Consider the following 24,360-nt stretch of genomic DNA (forward strand, 5'->3'; position numbering starts at 1 on the left):
TTGCCAGGGGATCATGAAGGAGGTGAGGCAGAGAGGAGGGAGCTGGCGCTGGAGCCAAGCTGTAAAGGTTTTAGGTGGGGAGAGAAGTGCAGGGATAGAGTATGGAGAGCAGAAACAGAGTTGCTCACAGCTTCCAGGAGTTACAGAGCTAATCCCCCACATCAATCCCATGCATAGTGGGATGAGCCTCTGCAGCTTGTATCATCCCTGTGTTCTTGCATACCACTTTTTCTTTTTTGCCTTTCTTTCCGAGTTTATCTCGGATTCCCATCCAGCCTAACCTGCCTTTTCCATAGCGTGTGATATGTCAGCAGTTTTCCGACAGTCTACTTCTTCGCAGTGGCTCTTTGATGTTGAGGGTCCCCCTGTGACATGAAGGAATTCATAGATGAGAAAGATGGGAAAGTGAGGAAATAGCTAGGCATGCCATTTGTAAAAGAAGAGACTCAAACTCTTGTGGGTTACTCTAGGTTTGCAGTTTTAATCAGTGCAGCAGCGTTGGGTCACCTCCGCAGAGAATGACGAGGTTACAGGATTTTTAGCTCTACATTTATAGTCTCTACAAAGCATTACCTAACCTGTTGGTTTCAAACAAGTCTTTTATTAGTCATTAGCTTGACAGTCGGATTCACAAGTTGTTCTATATCTTGACCACTTCACCATTTTACTTTTTCTTTCAAGGATGATCGCTTCAGGTTCTGCACTTCTCAGTTCTGAGTAATCACAACAGACAATCTCCACCATCTCAGCCTCCTAGAGGTTAGGATCTTCTGTTCTTAGAAACTTCTTTGAACCGTCAGGTACAGTCTTACTAATATTAAACTTTCATTGTCTAGTATCTATTTACTGACCGCACTTGCAGTGCTGGTCTGGGGCTATACAGGGGACGAAGCTGAGGTGTACAGCCTACAGTAGCACTGATCTGGCATTTTCCTCCAACACCATTGTCATGCCTGACACTGACTTTCCAGTGCCTGATTAATTCTGCTTAGGGACTGAAATCAGTTACACATTTTGTAGGTGGATGTAGACCAGTTGTTTTCCTTAGCTAGATGAAAATGTAGGGGTTTTTCCTGAACTCTGTTTTATGCATTGTCTGGTTGAAAGGCAAGGGGATTGATGTCTGACAAATGAGTAAGTGAATAAATAAATACACTTACTTTCTGCTGTTTCAGCTTTAGCAAAGTGCTTCACCTCTCTGTGTTTGCTTCTCCCACGCTGGATTTATATGATAATGCAAAATATATGGTTTTATTTTCTTCAGTTCATCCCATACTTGCCAACCAGTGGGACAGGCATGCTAAGAGCCAAGGATGCTGTCCTGCGCCTGTGGCCCCACCAGTGCACATGCCTGGCACAACTTCCAGCCTGCCAGCTTGTGTGGCGTTCGCTGCATGGGCAGCCGCTGCACCCCGAGTGGGCTGCTCTTGCTGAAAAGCAGCTGAAAGGCAAGAATCCAAAGGATTTAATTTGGCACACCCCAGAAGGAATTGACATCAAGCCCTTATACTCCAAAAGAGACACGAAAGACCTCCCTGAAGAGCTGCCAGGGGTGAAGCCTTTCACTCGAGGACCCTACCCTACTATGTACACTTACAGGCCATGGACTATCCGCCAGTATGCTGGCTTCAGTACAGTGGAGGAGAGCAATAAGTTCTACAAGGACAACATTAAAGGTAAGACAGCTGATTTGGGAAACAACATTGCCTTGCAAAGCAATGGGGCATATTCATATGGTAAATTATATGGCAAATGTTATTATTCTACCTTGTGAGTTTTGCTTTCTGATAGGGTCTGCCCAGTGTTATTGTATTTCTTTATTACAGGGAAACTGGATCATTTCTGAAACTGCCTTTGCATCATGTGTTAAATGCTATTTTTAGTTATTCTGCCTTAACACTTGGAGAGATATAATTTGGCTGCAGCCCAGGGTCCAACTAGCAGGCATCATGGAGCACTTCATACTCATTATGTGAGCATGAGTGAAGATTGTAGTGGGAAAAAAAAGTTGAACTTTGTCACGTAGCTAAACTTCTGGCGTCAGTGCATTCTGACATTTTGGGTTTCCATCCCATATTACACATTTTAGATGAACTCATAAATACGTATGAGTAGTGTCATTCATGGTGTATTAGTAAAGCCGGCTTCCTAAAAGTTTTGGTATTTTCCTTATTTGAGAGTGGTTTTCCCAAAATTTCTGTGGAGTATTGTGTTTTGCAGCACTTTATTTAGCTAATAGCTGGACCGTCATCATAATACAGTGTTGAGTTAAGCATTAACCACTGCTAAAAAGTTGTTACTGATACACTCAAGAGTTACACACCACCCTTACCTCTTAGCAATTGTTTGAAGCTGTGTTATAACCTTACTGGTCAAAACAGCAGACCACTGAAAGTCTTCTGAGAAATAAATCTGTGACACGTTTATTTCCCACATTACAGTCCCTCCTAGTCAAAAATAACAGTTTAGGGTGGGGACGAGGAATTCTTTGGGGATTTTTAGCTCTTGCAGTATCATGGTTAGCTAATGCGAAGCAATGTTAACTGCTGCCATAGCCTTGCAAGTATTCTTGATTCTTTCAATTTATAAAACTCTCAGTAAGTTGAGAAATTGTAAATACAGGGTATTAGAGGTTTGCAGGCAAACATTTCAATAGAAAGATTGTTCTGAACACACTGTCTTACTGCTGATCGTTGCTGCTGAGGCAGAAGCACTAACATCTCAGTTAGCTGACAGCACAGCTCAGTTACTCAAGAAAGTTTGCTGCCAGTAATTTTTCATTTGAGGTTTGACATTGTGATACTGTAATTTTATCTTGTTGGTAATGGTTGTATTAATACTGAATTATTTAGCATAGATTCTGGATCTGACCTAGTTATTTGTAAAGCATTTTTAATAATTCAATTAAAATCTCTCTGTAATTAGAGGAATGCTGAAAAAGAATTAATTATCAGTTCTCATAATCGCTGAACTTTCTGTTGCTTGAAACTAGGCAGAAATTAAAATTTTTTGTCATTCTGCTTCAGAGCTGACACCTAGCTTTTTAAATCAAAGATGATAGCTGGTCTGACAAGAGCTGTGCTGATGTTGAGAGGAAGATTTGCAAATGCAGTAGATACAGTTACTTAGGAGCAGCAGTGCTGGTCACAGGGTGAGTGCCAGGGGGTAGCAGAGTTTCAGGTGCTGCTTTTGGGTTGCAGCATACAAGTCTGCCAAGAGCTCTAACTGTCCCGTTCCCTGCTTTATGTGGATAATTTTCTCCTACTGCAGATTTAGTAATGCATAAGCAAATTCGTAAGCAGAGTGCTTATGAATAAATAACAGCCAGGGTAACAATCTGTGTGCATGTGTTTAATTTGTGATAAAGAGAAGGTAATGTGACATAATTTATCACACTTTTGTTTCCAACTAAGCTAAGTAGCATTTCTGAATATAAGCCCTGATACTGTCTGTCTATGCACATTTATAACTTGTGGGTAAGTTGTTAAGCATGGTAAGCTGATTGTGTGGCTGAGCTAGAAGGACTATAATATTTTTTCTTCTCAGTTAAAAGCTTTTTCTTTAAAGTTTAAGACTAGATGACCTTGGACAAGTTTGAGGAGGGAGTAGTGTTTTAACATCGAAAATTGGTTTGTTGTCCAAGCCTGGGTCATGTAAAATAAAATTTAAAATTTTAGATCCAGTTGCAATGTAAGTCTGTTCCACACTTCTAAATATATCTCTCTTTTTTTTTTTTTTTTTCCCCCTTTTTCCCCCCCCCCCCCCCCCTTTTTTTTTTTTTTTTTCCTTTTTCATTTAGCTGGCCAGCAGGGATTATCTGTTGCTTTTGATTTAGCCACCCACCGTGGTTATGATTCAGACAATCCACGAGTTCGAGGAGATGTTGGAATGGCTGGAGTTGCCATTGATACAGTGGAAGACACCAAAATCCTTTTTGATGGAATTCCTTTAGAGAAAATGTCAGTTTCTATGACAATGAATGGGGCAGTCATTCCAGTGTTGGCAACATTCATTGTAACTGGAGAAGAACAGGGAGTGCCTCAGGCCAAGCTGACAGGGACAATCCAAAATGACATCTTGAAGGAGTTCATGGTCCGAAATACATACATTTTCCCCCCAGAACCGTCAATGCGTATTATTGCTGACATCTTCCAATACACCTCAAAGGTATTCATTGTTTAAATGTATTTACTTCTGTTATTACATCTAGTGAACTATTTATGAGGCACTCTGGAGAACAAAGCAGAAGACAGGAAAACCTGTCATAGTGAAGAATGATGTGGTTGTGGAAAGGGCTGGGAGGAAAAGTTAAGATCCCAAATCACTTACAGCATAAATTTTGAGATTTTTAAGTCAATCCAAGTCAAAGTCAGATTAAGATGAGCTTAAGCCTGAAGGGATGGCAGGAAGCTTGGAGATGAGGAACAGACAGGCTGGTTTTTGTGTAGAAAGTAACAAGCCGCGTAGTTAAGAAGCATTATACAGCTGTACGCAGGAGCAAAGAGGTAAGAAATCTTGCAGGACTTCTGCTGCAAAATTAAGCATGAGAAAGAGGTAACAGAAGGAGTGAAGTCCTTAATGGATGACTGGAAGTTCAGTACTACCAGTTGTTTCATTAGTTGCATTTTCATTGGAGAGGTAGCACGCAGCCTGTAATTGAAAAAGGTGTTTACCATGGTTGGTGATACTTTTAAGCACAATGAATAATGCGAAAAAGTAAAAGGATGTGAAGTAAACATCTGCAAACACCACTTAATAGAGACAAGTTGTATTCACAAGCTGCAAAGAACGAATTATTTGTGAATGTTGATAGAACAATTATCTGACTCTCCCTTCTGTTGTCATACCGTGTTGTCTTTTATTTTTACAGTACATGCCAAAATTTAATTCCATTTCAATCAGCGGGTATCACATGCAAGAGGCAGGAGCCGACGCCATTCTGGAATTAGCTTATACCGTAGCCGATGGCTTGGAGTACTGCAGAACTGGACTTAAAGCCGGCCTTACTATTGATGAATTTGCACCAAGGTGAGCTAAAGAAATTTGTAAGTATGAAAGTCACTTTTGGTAAAACCTCTGGAATTTAATACCAAATTCAGTATTTTTATACGTGCAAGCAATATTGGCAGTGCTCACATTGCAGATGGGATTTGTTTTGGGTTTGTTACACAGTTTCAGCAGTAGGAAAATATATCTGGTCCGTCACACACTTAGACTACATCTGCACTAATAATCTGTGTAAAGCTCGTGCACAGGCCCAAACGTTGTCAAGGTCTGTTGTGACAGTTGGTCTCTGAGTCAGAAAGAGGATCTCTAAGCTGTTTTGTCTCACACAGTTGTAGCTTTAGGACTGCAGAATGCAGCAAGAGCTCTGGCAGTTCTTTTATGCTGTAGTGTTACTGAACTTTTTGCATTAGTATTATTTTGAAATATTTGGGGAAAATGCTTAACAAGGGGAAGTTCAGGTAGTTCAATTTACAGTTGTGAGTTTCCTAAAAGAAATAATTTAATTTTAAGCAGAATACTGTATTTTTATAAGTTACTGCCAAACTAAGCAGAATCACAGTTTCAGTTGTCTAGTTGATTTACAGATTCCCTAACTATACCATGAGTTTAAAAAACCCAAAAGGCAGAGTTCATGTAGCCTGTTGCACATTCAAACTAACTACAGGAGTCAGCTGAAACTGACTCCTACAAACTACAGTAGTCAACTACAGGAGTGAGCTGAGGAGAACCTGTTTAGGAGATCTGTTGCAAAATCAAAGTGGATCATGTAGAAGATACAGCCTTATTTTCAGACTTTCTAGTGATGGAGGATCTGTAAGAGCCTGTGGCAAATTGTTTCAGTAGCTAATTCACTGTTAAAAAAGTATATCTTTAGTGAGTTTTGATGGCTTTAACTATGCATGTTTACACCTAGAAATCAGAGAAGCTATAAGTAGGAAAAAGTAGGTCAGTTAGTCTGTTCCCTGATATGCTAGCCAATGTTGAACTGTTTGATTTGGATTTTGATAAAAATCATCAAGAAAAAGATAAAAGCATGCTTATAATATATAATGTCTTCCCATTATAATTAGTTTGTGAGCATAACTACCCTAGTAGATTGTGTCAAGGAGCATTCCCTGGTACTAGAGCGTCACTGTTTGTATTAGTGACTTGCTGGAACACTGTTTGACCTAGAACTCTCCCAAAACAGTCCCTGGGGACAATTTAGCAGTTCCAGGGACCACTGTCATTGGCAGTTTGCCTGTAGTCACCTTGTTTGGAGGCTAATTCAGTTTATTGGCATAAGTGTGTATCATTCTTAGCAACTAGCATCGGCGTCCAGGAACATTCCCTTCATCTTATGTCTGGGTTATATCTGTAAAATTAAATTAATCAGAGCCCTTGCTGTAGGACTTCTCCTTTAGTGAAACAAAGTTATTAGAGTGGTTTAATGTTTTATCCTTTTCACATGCTTTTACTACAGGCTCTCCTTCTTCTGGGGAATTGGTATGAACTTCTATATGGAAATAGCCAAACTGAGAGCTGGGAGGCGGCTGTGGGCTCACCTGATAGAGAAAATGTTTAAGCCCAAGAATCCCAAATCTCTTCTGCTGAGAGCTCATTGTCAGACCTCAGGCTGGTCACTCACTGAGCAGGTTAGAAATTGGATTCTCATCAACTTCCTCATGTAAATACATTCTCATGGTGTCCATCTTAAAGGAGACTGCTGGTTTTATTCATAAAGATGTACCTTTCTCAAGGAGACCACTTGTCTTAGTCTGAGAAATGCACACACTAGCATCAGATACATCTTTTTTCTTACATACTACAAAAAGTTGTGTTGAGTGCCAGAAGCATTGTTTCCCAAAATGCTGGTTTGCAAAATAATTCAGGATTTGGGACTACCCTGTAGCATTCAGGTAAAAGGGCACAAACCAAAGGCTTGAGACTGTATTCACAAAAGGATTCCAGTGTGATGGTAGGCAGGCTCAGTGCCTAACTTTTCATTGTCTGGCTTCATTTTCATTCTGGAATCATTGTTTTTAGCACATGTGCTCCCAGTCTAGTGGATACTGAATTGATAGTAGGATCCAAACCTGCTAAGTAGAGAAGAGAACTGCAGAGAGGTGCTTATCTTAATTCAGGACTCAGAGGATGAATCTTTCTTGGATATATCCTGTAAGTTTTATGCTTTCAAAATGCAGCTGAATGAGGAAGTAGAGGCTCCTTTTTCTCGGGATTCCTGGCTGGAGAATTTGTTTGAGCTGCCAAGGAAGTCATTCATGCCCCTCTCGCTGAAGAGTGAAGTAATGATTACAGCTCGTCTGCTTTTTTGAAACTGGGTGCATTGTCTGCTCTTCCTGTTGAGTTACGACAAACAAATGCATCATTGGACTGCATATAATTTCCCAAGTGAGGTCAGAGCTGGGTTCCAGCTTTTATTCCAAGGCCTGCTTCCCAAAGGCATGCGATATGGGTGGGTCTTAGGTTGTGATTGCAACCATCATCATTTGACTTGTGTGCCTGGGTTTTATTCTTTTTTTTCAAAGTAAATTTATTGTTTACTTACATTACAGGAGCACAGTAAAACTAAAACAGCGGAATTTTCTGAACAGTGGCCTTTGTGGGTCCTCCAATTGTATGAGTGCAAAAATAGTAATACTACCAAAAATACCTTCAACTGTTTTCCAGTGTCCAGTGTAGATATATTTCTGTCTGGATCATAACCCTTTTTTCCTGTCTAAACATTGTTTATCTTAATATAGCTCCTCAGTGCCCAGTGTTTATTCCTTACAGGTTTCAGAGGGCAAATATATTTTCCTTTGGCCTACCTTTAGATAGGTATCCACTCACAAGTTAAGTTTTACATTCTTGCTCATCCAAATCGCACTTTTCTGTAATTCTTTAAATGGAATACTTAAACAAGAAATAGACTCCAGTATAGGTAGAATTACCATGTCCTTGTATAACAATGATATTAATTCCATTTCTTTATGGAAGATAATGTAGTTCGCACAGATCTCATGTTTTATTTGCCTTCTTCAAGGTCCTGTTGCACTGGTAGCTCTTCATTATTTTGGGTGCATTTCATCCCATCTAGGCTTGTCAAGAATTAGGTATAGAATTTGAGCTACCATTAAATTCCCTCAGTAATCACATTAAATAAGAAGGCAGCTGCAGCGGGCGATTATTCACTCCATCTCAGAGCATGTCATCTCCTGGAGATCATGATGACACCTCTTTTGACTGTAGACGCACATGTATACAACTCAACTGTCTAGATGAAAAAAGCAGATAAAAATTTTGACCTAAAGGCTGAGATGTTTTGTAATGCTGACTGTATTTCTATACCTTGTACTCCAGATTATCCATTTGTTTTGGTTAATATCCCAGTTCTCCCATAGGTATCTTTCCATTCTATAGCACCAGCAAATTTCATCTTTAATTCCTATCTTTATGTAATGCGGTCGTCAGTGAAAATACTAAGCACATTTAGTTCCAAAATGGAGCTTGACTAGTAACCTGTCTGACAGTTGTGTTATTCACTGCTCCAAGAATTCTGGAATCTGAAGATGGAGGACATTGGGACTACTTGTTCCATCCTCTCCAACCTGGATTCATTAAGTTATTTGAAACACCACTAAATACAAGTTAGGCTTTGCTTTGTTATCGTGACCAGTTTACTCAAACGCTGATAATTTTGGCTTTCTTTATGGATTAATCTCTTTGTACGAGATCCGATAAGTGATATATCAGTTTGATTGTATGCTTGTTATTGACTGTACGTTTTCAGCTTTTGTTATGAATCCAGTGTTTTAATGGGGGAATCTTGCATTTGTTTCGTGGCAGCAATATGAGTGTAACTAATTGCCCCCACCCAGTGGCAGAACTGCTGGGCTTCAGAGCTCTCTTTTTCCTTCCAGGACCCGTTTAACAATGTTATCCGTACTACAATTGAAGCAATGGCTGCTGTGTTTGGAGGTACACAGTCTTTGCATACAAATTCATTTGATGAAGCCTTGGGTTTGCCTACAGTGAAGAGTGCTCGCATTGCTCGGAACACACAGATAATAATTCAAGAGGAGTCAGGTATTCCTAAAGTGGCAGACCCCTGGGGGGGTTCTTACCTCATGGAGTGCCTCACCAATGATGTCTATGAAGCTGCTTTAAAGGTCCGTTTGCATAATCTTTTATGTTCTGTGAGAAAATTATAGGTGTAGGAGTTTTGAGGGATGTCTTTTTAGGGACTGTTTGCTATGTTGGTAACTTCTAAAGAGCGACTTATTTTACACTTACGCTTCAGTGATGTTTTTGTAAATGAACTTTACAATAATGCAGTGTATATTTAGAGAAAGAAAGACTTCAGCCTTCTAGCAGACTACATTCAAAAGGGAAGTATCCCAGTGTGGAACAAATAATCAAGCCCTGCAAAGTCCCTTGCACGCTGAAGACTCCCAGTTTGCTGGGAACTGTTTTATACACAAGTAAAAAAAGGGTTCAACAGAAGGAGTCATCAAACCAACCTACTTAGTTACATGCTTACTCATGCTTGTGGTGATTGCTTGAGAGTTTAAAACTAGGTGTTACTAAAAACAAGGTTTTATAGCCAAGCGTGAAGGGGATTCCCTGGCCGTACTTGAATATTACGCAGAATTCAGGAGGAATTTTTCTGTTGGATCAGAATATTTTTTTAAATAATATTTTTGCTGCCAGTCATTACTTGCGTATGAAAAGTACTGTGCAGGAGTAGTCTTGCTGGTGGCAATCCTGCATAAAGGTATACACCTGCATGTCTAGTCTACAGCTAAACCCACTGATTCTCCTTTTGAGCACATAATTGCAAAGTCCCAAATTAATAAGCTGCTACAGGCCCAAACACTAGCCTGGCACTGTGCAGGCACTTAGCACATTGTCCGGTGTGTTTTTTAGGTCGTTATCGACTAGGATACTTTAGGCAGTGCCAGGCATGTCTGATGGTCATTTCCAGTAGGCAGTTTGGATGTGGTCACCGTGTTTTGGCGCTGAATAGGCTTCTGCTGTGTGAGAGCTGAACTGCCATGCCACTTGTCTTCAGGATCAGAGAACTGACCCTGGGTTTTTTTCAGTTTATATGTGTTTGGATACATGTAACCATAAGGGCTGCTTGGCAGGCAGAAGTCCATGCAGAGTCAAGATCTCAAATTCTAAGCCTTTTCAGCCATGGGTGTTATGATTGAACAATATGCTGTGTCCTGTTAGTGAATTTATGGAATTTTGGTAATAAAAATGCTCTTTTGTTTGAGATGTCCTTTAATTTATATCAAAACCTGTAGTCAGAGACATAGAGATAGGAAGACACTTTCAGAGCACAGGGCTGTGTATATAGGTATAATAAAAATTAGGATGGTGGTACAAATGCAAAGCTCATTTTGTGAACCTTGCTACTACTTACTTTCTCAATCCTTTTCATTTCTCAGCTTATTGAGGAGATAGAAGACATGGGTGGAATGGCCAAAGCTGTTGCTGAGGGGATTCCCAAACTTCGTATTGAAGAGTGTGCAGCCCGAAGACAAGCCAGGATTGACTCTGGTAGGGAGCAGGGAGATGAAAGAAGGGAAAACTGCTGGTAGAATACCTTTGTATAAAGGGTTCTTATACACATTTTCCTTGTTTCTTTTCTTCTTAGTTTAGGAGTAGCAGATTGTGAGTGATAAAATGGTATTTTTTCTGTCAGTGAAAGCTTCTGAAAAGAGATATCAGTGCATATGAAATACAGGACCAGTATGAAAACAGTCTTGCTTGGCATATTTTAAGTCTAGATTAGACAAAGCACTAGAAACACAATTTTGAAGGAGTATTTGGGGCCTTCAGTAGTTAATTGCTTAATTTGTGATCATATCTTTCAACTGCAGTTCCTGAATTTACAAGCATGACGACCAGCAGATGGTGATGTTGAATGTATCTGGTCAAATTCCTGGTGTTATTTCAGAACTGCCTGTTTTTGCTGAAGACTAGAAAAAATGCAGTCAACTCAGATTAGAGGATGATGCAGCTCTTTCTTTGTGATATATATGTATATGTATAGGTAGACATACAGTAGGTATATGTGAAGATATGGGTGCTTATAGCTCTATTCTGCTTTTTGTAGTCTGCGTTCCAGTAGTAGTCCGCCACTGGGACTAGGGAAACTAGGGATAACTCAAACATGAAAGAAATTATATGGATTTGTTTGTTTGGAGAATAAATTTGAAGCAGGTCTTTAATTAAGATCAATAAGGCATAATCAATAAAGTTCTGTATTTTCTGTCCCAAGGTAAATTACTTCATGTTGCTTTGAAGAGTGTAGTAATGTTATTAGGCACTGCAAATAAAAATGGTTGTTTAGTCCATGCTGGTTGAAAGCTAAAATACAGTTTTCTGACATGATAAATTAATTTTTATTCACATAGAGTAGTTTTAGGTAGGAGCTTCACTTTCTTATTTATGTGCTAAATCAGGAAAGTAAAAGCAGAGCAGTGCAGGAGACCAGCACTTCTGCTTAATTCTGTAAGATTCAGTTTTGTAAGCTTAAAAAGAGAAAAATAGCTAATGTATATTAGTGATCATTATTAAATCAGTTTGTAAGATAAATATCATTCTATTCAAAATCTTTTTTCTGGCTCATTATTCACTGAGTTGAATGTTCATGCATCTGATCATCTCATCGTGCAATATGGAAAATACAGACTGAAGTCTTTCCTATAACAACAAATTTTAAGTATTTGAAATTTTTTTAGTCATAAAGCAAAGCACTGCATTATAATGCTCAAAAATGTTCTTGTCCTGTTAATATTGTGTCTTTTCACAGTAGTTTGCAAATGTATTCTGAGTTTCTGGTGTTTCTGCTGGAAATAGGGTCTGAAGTAATTGTTGGAGTAAACAAGCATCAGCTAGAAAAAGAGGAGACAGTGGAAGTTCTGGCTATTGATAATACTTCAGTTCGTAGCAAGCAGATCGAGAAGATTAATAAGGTGGGAACTACCTTCTTAAAAATGAAAGTTCTTGTAATTGCAGGTAGAACTTGAGTAAAAGTAGCTTGCCAGAAAGTTGACCCTCACATTTCTGAGAATCCACTCTCATCTTCAGTGGAGAAGATAGTTTTCTGTTGAGCTTCAATGGAGGCTGATGGAAAATCCCAGGAAACACAGTATTAGAACCCAAACAAAAATGCTTTTGTTACGTTCATTTAGTTTTAATCATTGTACTTCAGATAGTCTCATGTATATATGTCTAGCCTTTCAATATTGAGAGCTTTACCTTGTCTGAAAATAAGATAGCAAATAGCTATGTGATGTTTTGCTCTAAAATTATGTAACATTACTTAATCACTCAGACTATTCCATGCAGCTTGTCAAGTGTGGTTAAGGAGCAGGATTGTGGAACCAGAAATCAACGTCTACTTTCATAATTAGTAAAAACGTAGATAAAATAGTTTTAGAGTTATTTTATGGACTTATACAAATGTTTTAAGGTCTGAAACGCCTTTTTACTTCTAATCTTGTGGAAATATATAGCCTATATTGACCATTGACAATTCCTTGCCTCTAGAATTAGTATTTGAAATCAGAAAATGTTATGCACTTGACTTCCCAGTTCACTTTGTAGTTTGTGTTAATATTTTTCTCCTCCACTTTAGGTGAAGGCTAGTAGAGATCAAGCAGCAGCCCAGCAATGTCTTGCTGCTCTAACACAGTGTGCTGCTACTGGGGAAGGCAATTTGCTCGCACTTGCAGTGGAAGCAGCACGTTCAAGGTATTGGGGGTGAGGGTGAATGCCTAACTGCTGCTTAAAAATCGATGGTTTATTTTCACCTTGTAACTGTTCTTGGGTATGGTGTCAGTGAGGTTGGCATCTTGAGATGCTTTGTGTTTTGTCCTCAGAAGTGGAAGTAAAAGATGGCTGAAGCTCGACATTGTAAGATAGACTATTACATTTTACAGTCTTTTAAGGCTATGCTTTAATTTCTCACAAAGAACAATACAGATACAAGGAATTTCATATGAAATTGTTGTTCGTACACATTTTGTTGTTTACAAGTTGGATTCTTACGAGTTTCAGGATGTAACTAGGTTTCTCTGTCACCCTGCTGTTTCATAGGTCAGGGAGCTTTAGAAATATCTGAAATGTGAAAATGGATATTCACAGTCTTATCATGGTCTGTTGCTTCATCCTTCCTTGCACCACAGATTGGTGTGAAAACATTTTTTGATTGAAGGAGAAATAAGTTTGGTTAGTCAGGCGAAGATGTAAAAGATGCTCTTGAGTAGAGCAGTGAGGCATCCTTTAGAGTCCAGTGGAATATTTACTTTTTTCACCTAAGGTGCTTTTAAGACTGTTTTCATTCCCACTTCAAAGTAAGTGTCAGTCTTTAGAATAGATCCTATGTGTCTGTTCCTTAATTAATAAATGCCCTCAAAATGAGCAAACCAAATTCACTCCTTATAGGGGTGCTCTTCTATTTTTAGTGTTATGTCTCAAATTCCTTTTTTCCCTTTCCTTGAACACTTAACAGCTGTATTTTGAATACATTTTCTCCACAAAGAGCTTGTCACTATTCTCCAGCAGCATGTCTACACCTGTCTTTGAACTGTAAAGGTCACAGGAGGGTAGTGTTGGATTTACCAGGGATTCATGTCTTCTGTGCCAAAACCGACCAGCTAACTGCTAGTTTCTCTCCTTGGTGACCTTGTTTTTATTATTTGTAAAAGCATTAATGGACTGCAGATCCACTTCCTAAGTGGCAAACACAGAACTTACCTTTGCCCCAAACCTGTACATGGGACATGATCACAGAAAGTAGTTGTCATGGCACCTGATACAGAGTGTTTGAAGGAGGATTATGAGCTTTGCAAACATTTATGGGCAGACCTTCTGTTAGGGGCAACATGGGAAAAGCTTTTCCAGTAAGCACGTTCATCCTCACAAGTAGTAGACAAGTAAGCCAGTATCACCAGCATGTTGGTGACAGATGCCTGTCTCCTGCTGAATGGAAAATGATGGGGTTTAGTCAGGAAGACAAGTAATGTAATCCAATTGAAATAAAAGGAGTAGCACAGAATTTTCAGCGTTGAACTATGGAAAAGACTCCATGGACTACATGTGGAGATTTATTCTTGTAACTGAAGTAATAATAAGGCAGGCCAAAGGTGACAGGGAATGGGAGCAGTACTGCCTCCCTTCTGTACCTCACGTCTCATGAGAAGACACATTACAGGAAAATGGGTGTAGTTAGGGCTGTAAGAAGATTATGCTAAGTTCTTTCTCATCTACCTCACCTGTGGTGCTGTTTTTCTGTTCCTCTCTAGACTTGCAGTTCCTGCTGTGCCAGCTATTGGTAATAGAAGAGGAAGGCACAAGTGCAATGTAGCGTTTGGCGCTGCTTCTTTGTCTGCCCAGTCTGTGTCCTCATGGTGCTTTGTCACCTGATTACACACTGCTGCTTCTTATTACTGGTGAAATGCAGAGGTGCATCACCAGTAGCGTTGAGACTGAACAGACAGAAGGTGACAGTCCTAACAGGCACATTGTGGTCATTGAATGTCTTTCTTCAAACTTGTGTTTGTGCAGCATAGGTTCTACAGCTGGTTGTGAACCACTGGGAGAGAGTCACAGCACAAATTGCTCAAGGAGATAGATCCTGTCCCTGATCAGACACACTGAAAGGAACAACATCCTCACTGGCTGGCACAGCTGTGGTTGTCTTTCATCCCATTGACCTTGTCGAATTGCCCAGAAGCTTAGCCAAGAACCAAGTTTCTCTTGTTTGGAAATAACCTACTGTTGGGGAAGCACGGGGAATCTGAGCACCTGAGAGCTCTGATGTAGCAGTTAGGCAGCAGTAATTCTGAGCGGTGCAGAAGTTCAGAAGATGCAGACCACAGTTTGCATACAAACATACTGCCTTTGCCACCAGATGCTTTGTAAGGGCTATGGACTGATAAAACACAAAACAGAGAATTGTAGCTATCTTTTAGTCTCCACTTCAAAGTTTTAAGTTTACTTAAAACCACAGATTAGGTTGTAAATTACATTTACAAAATTGTAAGCAAAGGGTGCTGTGAAAGCGTAGCTGGAGAGCAGCCCTGCAGAAAGGGATCTGGGGGTGCTGGGACAGGAGGCTCAGTAGGAGTCAGCGGTGTGTCCTGGGGGCCAAGAGGGCAAACCGCACCCTGGAGTGCATCAAACACCATCACCAGCTGCTCCAAAGAGGGGATTATCCCATTCTGCACAGCACTGGTGCAGCATCACCTTGCATACTGCGTGCAGTTCTGGGCCCTGCAATTGAAGAAGGATGTGAATGTTCTTGAATGCATCCAGAGGAGGGCAATAAAACTGGTGAAAGGGCTGGAAGGAATGTCCTGTGAGGAGCGGCTGAGGACTTTGGGCTTGTTTAGTTTGGAGAAGAGGAGGCTGAGGGCAACCTCATTGCTCTGTACAGCTTCCTGAGGAGGGGATGTGGAGAGGGAGGTGCTGAGCTCTTCTTGATTTCTAGCGATAGGACACATGGGAATGGTTCAGACCTGCACCAGGGAAGGTTTAAACTGGGTATTAGGAAGCATTTCTTTACAAAGAGGGTGATGAACACTGGAACAGGCTCCCTACTGAGGTGGTCAATGCCCCAAGTCTGTCAGTGTTTAAGAGACATTTGGACAAGGCCCTTAACAACATGCTTTAACTTTTGGTCAGCCCTGAAGTGGTCAGGCAGTTGGAGCAGATGATTGTTGCAGGTTCCTTCCAATTGAAAGTGTTCTGTTCTGTTCTAGCATTCATGAGTACTTTGAAATCAAAACTCCTATTCTTACTAAGGAACTGTAGATTTAAAGGGTTGCAGAGACTTGGGGTGGAATTTTCAAAATACTCTGCAAGGATTTCAGAAGCAGTATTTACAGAAGAAAGAACAGTATTTCATCTTTCATGCAGTACACACAAAAAAATTCATCCCTGTCACCAGATTATAATTCAATTAAACGGATGGTCCAAACCATTTATTTTTCACTTGTTACATGAAACTTTCATTAACACTTCTACATGGTAGGAACACAGCTATATCTACACGTGCTCTGCTTTAATACTGAGGTTATACTAACATGCTGCTTTTGCAAAAGAGAAGGAGTAAGATTTATCTAAGCTTACAGTTTTCTCTAGAAGAAAAGATGCATTATGCCACTGTAAGCCCTCACCAAACTGCTAATGTTTACACAGGAGTGAGTTGTCAGTGTTTATGCAGGGGATGTATCTCTGTCAGGCTGCAATCTGTGATGTCTAGCACTCTAGGAGGGAGTCAGTATTTACAGATAGTATTTTTAAGTCTGCTGCAAACTTGCTTTTTCACCTTGGGGAAGTCACTTAATCTAGCACTTATGCAGTTTACTTTTAAATTTTTTGTTATTAATATCGGAGAGCAGTAATATTAATAAGATAATTTAAATGCCCTGAAAAACAAAACCTGATGATACAAGAGAGTAAGGTCTGAGAACTATTGGAACTCCAGTAGTGCTTGGTAAGCTTTCTGAGATCCTACAGGTGCTATAGAAATGAAGTATATTGCATTGTATAGCAATGTCATTGGGTTCTGAGGCAATCATGGACAGGTTGCTTTGTAACTAATGCTTTTTAAAATCACTGTTAATAAATAAGTTCAAAGAGAGTACCAAGACTAAGTCACATTCACACATAGCCGTACAGATACTATAAATTTGGTATTACTTTGCGTTAGCTGCTTTCCTAGACTGTGATCGTCATAAATCCAGATATGAACTCTTCAGTGCACTGAAGAAGAAAATGGATAAAAGCAGAGAACTTAATTTTTAAAGTTCCAGAGAGCTGGGGGCAGGGAGGTGACAAAAAGTGGCCAAGACTGTGTCAATGATCCAAGTTAAAAATTACAGAACTGCAGAATGGTTTGGGTTGGAAGGGACCATCTAATCTAAATATACCCTCTTTTAGTTTAAAACCATTGCCCCTTGTCCTGTCTTTCCAGGCCTTGGTAATGTGTGTTCCAGTGTGATACTGGCTTCTAGACAAAGCAGGCCAGCTGTGAAGAAATAAGAGGCCGGCTTCAGGCCTACGCGTTGCACAGACCTTGATGCTCAAGATAGGATTTCTACCGTTTTGCGTTAACATAGTTAGAAATTATAACCATGGCTGAGTTTGCTGAGTATAAAAAGCATCAGCTAGCAAAAGGGCAGATTGGCTAGGGAGTCAGAGGAAGTAAAATCTCTCTTTGCAATGTATTGATGAAATCAATTAATACAGCAGAAATCCATCTGCTGTTACATTGGATACATGGCAGCTTGCTTGAGGTAGGAATCAGATAATAGCTACTGAAACTGCAGACAGCAGAAAGAAAACTGAGTATAACTCATCTGCCCATCCTGTTCTAAAAGCACGTGGAGAAGAAGTTGCATCTTGCCCAAACATCCTTTGAGCATAAATGCAATATGGCAGGAGAAAATGTGAATTCCAGGGGTGTGAAATGTGCTTAGCAGTAGCTGAATGGGTGGGGTTTGGTCTCTGTATTTGTGGGCATACTTCTAAAGTGTTTTTAAGAGTAGCATTTTACTTTTTTCTTTGACAAAGTTTGCAGCAAGTTATATTTGTTTCTTAATATACACAAATCCTTTAGTCTTTTCCTATTCAAGTATAAACTATTTTAATCAAAATATTTTTGATCAAAGATTTCATCAAGAGCTCAGTAGCATACCTTCAAAATCATTACACAGTACCAAATCCCAGTTAATTTCGTATCAGAAGTAAGAAGCTTGCTGTGATGGAGCTGCTAGCTGAACTGCTTTCTCCACAGATGAGTTGGGTTTCCCTTCTAAGTAGGTTCCTTTCATCAGGTATGTGGTTGTGGGCTCAGCTGTAATTAGAGAACAGCATTGGGTTTTTTGGTACAATCTACATTATAGATTTGACACAGAAAGGTGGGCTCCATGAAACGTGAAATTTTCAAATGCTTTTAAACAGAAGCGGTTACTTCTGATGTTTGTATAAGAAGGCAGCACAGCCTAGTTTGCTTCTAGCCCTTGTGCTACAGCAGTAAAATGTGTATTATTTTGAACATGCACAGTGTCTCCAGTAGCCAACAAAGCTTGTAACTTGCATGTAAATGGATTTTGCAGTTTCTTCTGCATCTCAGTGAATAAAGGAGCTATGTCAGGAGTAGAGGAGAAGAAGAATAAACACTAAAATATGAACATCAAGGGAAAGGCAAACAAATTCCAGTTAAAAAGTTAGGCTTCAGTCTTTTCTCTGTATTCTTCCTTTTTTCCCCCCCTCTTGATTTATTCTGCATTTTAAGTCCAAATGCAAGATCTTGCAGTCTGAGCCCAAAAAAAATCCCAGTTGAGAAAATTTGATTTCATTTTCTGAAATATTTTGCTGTTCAGTGGTCCCCATTGGCTTGTCACTTGTAAAATCACTTCTCACATCAGCAAAAAGTATTTTGTTAAAAATACTCTTGCATGTTCTAGTAGTGGATGACAGTACAGTGAGTCAGATGTTCAGAGTTGTAGCACCAAAGGGGAAATGAGTGTAAATGAATTTGTCCTGCAGCAAGGCAAATAGTTGGGCCACTGCCAGTGGTTCCTGTATTCTGTTTTCATATGATCCTCCTGCTTTGTTCCTGTTTCTTAGGTGCACTGTTGGAGAAATAACAGATGCAATGAAGAAGGTGTTTGGGGAGCATAAAGCCAGTGACCGAATGGTGAGCGGAGCTTATCGCCAGGAGTTTGGAGAGAGTGATGAAATTCTACATGCTATCAATAGGTGAGAATAGCTTCCCAGGTAGCCAAACACAGTCTTACATTTTATCCATGAGATTCACGTGCTGCTCGCTGTGCCCTAAAAAAGCATCTCCGAAACCTGAATGACATCCCCAGAACAAAACAATGACCTGCACAGGCACTCTCATGCCTGTAAGCAAGGAAGCAGAATGAGAAGAAATAAGAGCAGCAAGAGAGTAGTCAAAACTTAACTGAACTTGTATTTGCTTGCAAACAAGATCCACTGAGGTGTTGATATGATTTGAGGATTTTATTCAAATAGGCTATGTAGCCATAGGATTAAGAAGCTGAGAAACATTGCCTGAAACCTGCATACGTTGGATTGCTTCTTTTGAAGACTCTGTAATAGTAATCTCTGAAATAATGCCAGCAGTTTATAGTTACAAAACCCAGGTTTGATCTGCCCATAAGTTGTTCCTGCAACTTCACTCTTACTGTTCCTAAAATTGTAAGGCTAAAATCTGTATAGATAACCACATACAGCTTCTAGTCTATGGGTCTTACTCATATCACGAGGGAGAAAACATCAGAAAGTGGTAGTATGTGTGAAAACATTTGCCTGTTTGTGCCTTTTGTCAGCTTCTGCCTTTGCTGCTGTCCTCTTGGGTAAAGAGACTGAATTGGTGCAGTGGGTGGTGATGTAATATGAATTGATGCTCGAAAGTCCCTGCTGTGTTGGGACTTACACATTAAAGAGTTACAAGCTCTCTTGAAAGGGAATTACTTGATGGCTTCACAATGGTGTTTAGCTTGACCTGAAAGTAGTTGTGCTGGGGGATGTCACCATGGTTTTTTTATTTAAAATATTTATTTTAAATTTAAGTATTTGTAATTATGCATTTACATGAAACGGAACTGATTCCTTGTGAATTGAGGTGTAGCTCCCTTTTTTACATACATGCCTTTACTAACTGGTACATACGACCTTGGACATAAATATGGTAACAAAACTGGATTTACTATATGTCACCTTTGCACAGGCCTTCAGAAGTGTGATTTCACACTTGCCCCACAGTAAGCCAAGCCCTGAACTGCAGTGACTCAGGTGGTCTTAGCCTGGCAGGCTCGGAGCACCTAGAGCTGTTCTTTTTGGGAGGGAGTCTGTGGCAGGGGAAGTAAGAAAACAAGAATATGGAAACAGAACACAAAACAGAGAGAAGGATTTAAAGATACCACAAATCAATTCAGATACCTACTTCACTGATATTCTCAACAGTCCTTGGGAGTAGAGAAGGCAGGCCCAACTCCTGTGCATCCTCAAGCAGAAGCTTTGTCTGTCTGCTCCTTCAGGCTGTCTTCACATAATTCTTTTTTAAGCTGCCTGAGTTCTTACTTTTACCCTCTTACATGATGCATATTTGTGTCCTGGAATCATCTCCCGAGGCTGTTCAAATCTGTGCTGATAGACACTTTATCTAGAGTCACTCTTTTCCCCAAACTAAGCTGCTGGATTCATGCAGTGATCATCCCAGCCAGGTCAGCATATGGTTTCAAGGCGCACCAAATCCATACAACTCCATCGTTAACAGAACGCTCAGAACAGTGCAATATTTTAAAAAAACAGAAAGAACAAAACAAAACAACCCCTTTCATTCCTGAGAAGTGGTAGTCTTAGTGTCCCACTCAAAGACATACTGGCAATATGTGGATAATGAACAGTCAGATGAGAGATTACTGTCTGAGGCTGTGGTTACACAGTGACATTAATACAACAGAAATATGAACTGCCACTAAGCAGAAAAACGGAAGCAGTGGGACGAGTGCATAGAATGGGGGATATGGTAGTTTTTTCTGGACAGACTTGTGCCCAATTGAATTGTGATGCGCAGTACGATGTCTAGGATCGACCTCTGTAGCCTGTGTGGCATGCAAGTACTTCTGAAGTAAGTGCTTATAATTATTCTTAAAATCTAAAAATTATGTTAGTGGTAATTCAGCTCATTAATCTCTCAGAGAATTCAGTATTTTGTCCATTAAAAAGCAGGTAAGTAGTGGAGTGATTTTCTTTAAAAAAAAACATTATATTGCTGAGTAAATACAAGAAATCAGTTAGTAATCATATAACATGAATATTAACATTGTATGCAGACTATGTAGACAAATCATGACTTAGATCTTTTCATTTGATGTATAGAAATTATGCTACAGTTGCAGCCGGTGCTTTTTTTATTTGTGGAAATACTTGTAATGATTCTCAGTGACTTACAACGATACAATATGTGTTTTCCATCAGAGTTAACAAGTTCATGGATTGTGAGGGGCGCAGGCCTCGTATACTTGTTGCAAAAATGGGTCAAGATGGCCATGACAGAGGAGCTAAAGTTATTGCTACAGGATTTGCAGACATTGGCTTTGATGTGGACATAGGTCCCCTCTTCCAGGTATGACTGACTGAGCGGTGTCCAATGTATTTCAAATGCAGCAATTCTCCCTCTCTTGTTCAGCAAGCAGGCTGGGGCTCTTCTGTGTCATGTAATCCTCTTTCCTTGTAGACACCTCGAGAAGTGGCCCAGCAGGCGGTTGATGCAGATGTGCACTGTGTTGGTGTGAGCACGCTTGCAGCAGGTCATAAAACTCTTGTGCCTGAACTCATCAAGGAACTCAATGCCCTTGGCCGGCCAGACATTCTTGTCATATGTGGAGGTGTCATCCCACCTCAGGTACAGGTCAAATCCTTCCTGTCAAGACTAAGAGACTCCTTTATTTCTGTCTGTGCTGGTTTTAGCAATTTCCTATATTCTGTTAATGTCAGAGGGGATTTACAGTGCTGAAGGCTGCTGTGTACCATCACCAGGGTCAGCACAGATCTGTGTGGTTGCAGGGTGCTGTCAGGTCTCATTGGTCTGCTTTTCTATACACTGTGTCCTGGTTTAACTTACAGCGTTTGTTGGGTGGAATGAATATTAAGTTGTGTTGTGAAAAGATTAGCCCCATGGAAACGTTCCTTGCACTCTGTGGTTTCCGATAATCAGTACCTTGCATGTCACTGATAAAGGCTAGCTCCTGTCTCAAGAGACTTTATGACTTCTGGCAACAGTTTGGAGGAGCCGCAGCTAGTGACGAAGACAGATGGCAGGTCAGATCACCTATAGGCTACACGTATCATGCCCTGTTTATGCTCTCGTCATGTTTCCCACCATCAGGCCTCAGTGCTGCCTCTCATTCCCTCTGCTTTCTCCTAACCGTTGGACAGTTTGTTGGATTCCCTTGCAGGAAGTGCAAAAAGAATCCTTCCAGATCTGTGCTTTTGTCTTAAAATTTTCCTTAGCTCATCCATCCACAGTTTGCCTGGCTGTATCACCGCTAGGGTCATCTTCTGCCTAGAGAGATCCAAACTGATTTTGCATATAAATCTCCTGTTACTCCCTTTTCCCAGACTTCTTCCTTTTCTAGCCAATTAAGTAAGAGTTAAGGAATGACAGACTTTTAAATTCAACAAATAAAACTCATAGTATTTTTCTAGGAGACAAATTGTGTTCTGTCCAGTATCTCTCAATGAGATGTTGCTAACCTGTGGTTAAGACAGGTGCAATATATCCTATGTAGAAGTAAGAGAGAATATGTAACTGCTTCCTTGGTCTTTTTGAAATTTCAGGACAGTCATGAAATTAGAGTAACTTTGATTGCAGGAGACCACTGGCAGTCACCTGGTCCAATCCCTTGTGTAAAGCAGTCTTTTCAAAATTAGAAGTTAGATCAAATTTAGGTTAGGTTATTCAGGGTCACATCCAGTTGACTTTTTAGTATTTTCCAAGGATCTGATATTAGTCTGATTCTAAACTAATAAAACCTTTCCTGTGGATGTTTTTGTAGTATTTCTTTTTTAACTCCCAACTACTGTATTTTTCCCATTTCCCTTAATGCTGTGGTGCCTCTCCCTGGGACTTGTTGCATATACTTTGTCAGGCCCAGCATATACGTTGTCAGGATAGAGCACACACCAATTATAAATTATCAACTGTCTGTTGCACTATTAACTGCATACCTTATATTTCTTCCTGAACAGGATTATGACTTCCTGTATGAAGCTGGCGTTACCAACGTGTTTGGTCCAGGGACTCGTATTCCAAAAGCAGCTGTCCAGGTGTTGGATGATATTGAGAAGTGCTTGGAGAAGAGGCAGCAATCTATGTAACACTGAAGTGTCACGCGATGCAACCAGCCTTACCCTAACCGCTTACAGAATGTAATCATCAGCAAGGGATGGCCAGCCACTTCCCTTTGGTTCCACTGCCCTGTAGCCTGGTGTTTTGTGCTTTCTAAGAAAGTTGTAAATTCTCTGCTTGTTCTATTTGAGGATTATTTATGTATTTACCCAGAAGAAGATTTTACCTCTAGAACTATGACTTCAGGGTATTAAGGGAATTCAGTAGGTGGGTTTGGATCTTTTTTCCAGATATACTGATAAATAAAGTATTTGTTCCAGCTCTTTGGTTGATCTCTTTTGCATGCAGAGAGCTTCTTTGGAATTTTTTGGCAGGCACCGTAGACCTAAAAGTGTTTAGGCAAAATCACTAAAGTTCAGCAGAGATGTGATTGAATCCAGCAGCACTTTGATGGTAACATTAATTTGACTTAACTCTGTTTAGAAACGTATAAGTAGACAAACCATATTTTTTCAAAGTTTATGGTTTTTTTAATGAGATACAAATCCTGTATCTGGCAGTAACCCGTACAGGAGCAGCCCCTTCACTCTCTCTACATCACTGCCCTTCCCAGATACTTCACTGGTTCTCAAATGTTCATTCCAGTGCTCCTTCTCCCGTACTTAGTTCTTTAGTTTTGTCCAGTATTGTTCTTGCTATCCCTGCCTGTTTAGCAGCTGAACTTTCTTCAGGTAAATTGATCATAAATTCTTACTGGTTTTGTCTCCCCTCCAGAAGGAATTTGATTTATACACTTGAAAAGTCCTTTGTGGAATCCATAAAAGGCAAATGGGGCGTGGGGGTCTTTTGAGGGGTGGTCTCTGGCATTATGGCCCTATCCCCACTTCATTTTGCCTTGTTGCTCATTGAATCCTGTCATAAATCGAGACTGCAGCCTCCCAGGGGTAATGCTTGTATCTGCCTTGTGGTAGACGAGGCTGTAGCACGCTTCTGAGGTGCTCAGCACCGTCATACTTGATTCAAAATGAGATTTTCTGCAGTTGGCTGGAAATTGCAGATCCAATTAATAGCACTGTATCCTCTCTTCAGAGAGTGCCACTGATGAGAGCTTTACTTAAAACAAGCTTGTTTCATGGGGCACATGCCTGTAGTCTCACGCTGCTCAGAAACAAGGAGGTGAAGTGACTTGCTGTTTTCTTCTCTCTCTTTATAATTAAGGTTTAAAGTATTGATCCCAAACCAAATCTTTGCCTTGAAAACTTCTTGGGAGTTTATCCTCAACTATTTATAAGTATCTGATTCCCTCCAAGAAAGATTGGTATGGTTCAAACCAGAATATACAGGAAGTGACAATTAAAATACTCCCTTTATGTCTTTTCAGAATCCTTCTTGCCTGCCAACTGGAGAAATGACATACTCAAAGTGTCTGTGACCTCTATACTTTGTAATGACAGTAATTTCAT

General features: G+C 40.1%; 1 protein-coding gene across 1 annotated transcript; it reads left to right on the forward strand.

The window, feature by feature from the left end:
* Nucleotides 1–684: 684 nt before the first annotated feature.
* Nucleotides 685–23,216, forward strand: MMUT (methylmalonyl-CoA mutase). Its single transcript, XM_005441545.4, has 13 exons — nucleotides 685–800; nucleotides 1,265–1,676; nucleotides 3,800–4,167; nucleotides 4,871–5,028; nucleotides 6,470–6,641; nucleotides 8,910–9,158; nucleotides 10,443–10,554; nucleotides 11,860–11,975; nucleotides 12,641–12,756; nucleotides 18,643–18,774; nucleotides 21,025–21,172; nucleotides 21,284–21,451; nucleotides 22,798–23,216. Exons 2-13 carry the CDS (start codon nucleotides 1,298–1,300, stop codon nucleotides 22,924–22,926), a joined length of 2,247 nt encoding a protein of 748 aa, XP_005441602.2. The 5' UTR covers nucleotides 685–800; nucleotides 1,265–1,297; the 3' UTR covers nucleotides 22,927–23,216.
* The last annotated feature ends 1,144 nt before the right edge of the window (nucleotides 23,217–24,360 follow it).

This window comes from Falco cherrug, chromosome 6 (assembly GCF_023634085.1).
Source record: "Falco cherrug isolate bFalChe1 chromosome 6, bFalChe1.pri, whole genome shotgun sequence".
Lineage (NCBI taxonomy): Eukaryota > Metazoa > Chordata > Aves > Falconiformes > Falconidae > Falco > Falco cherrug.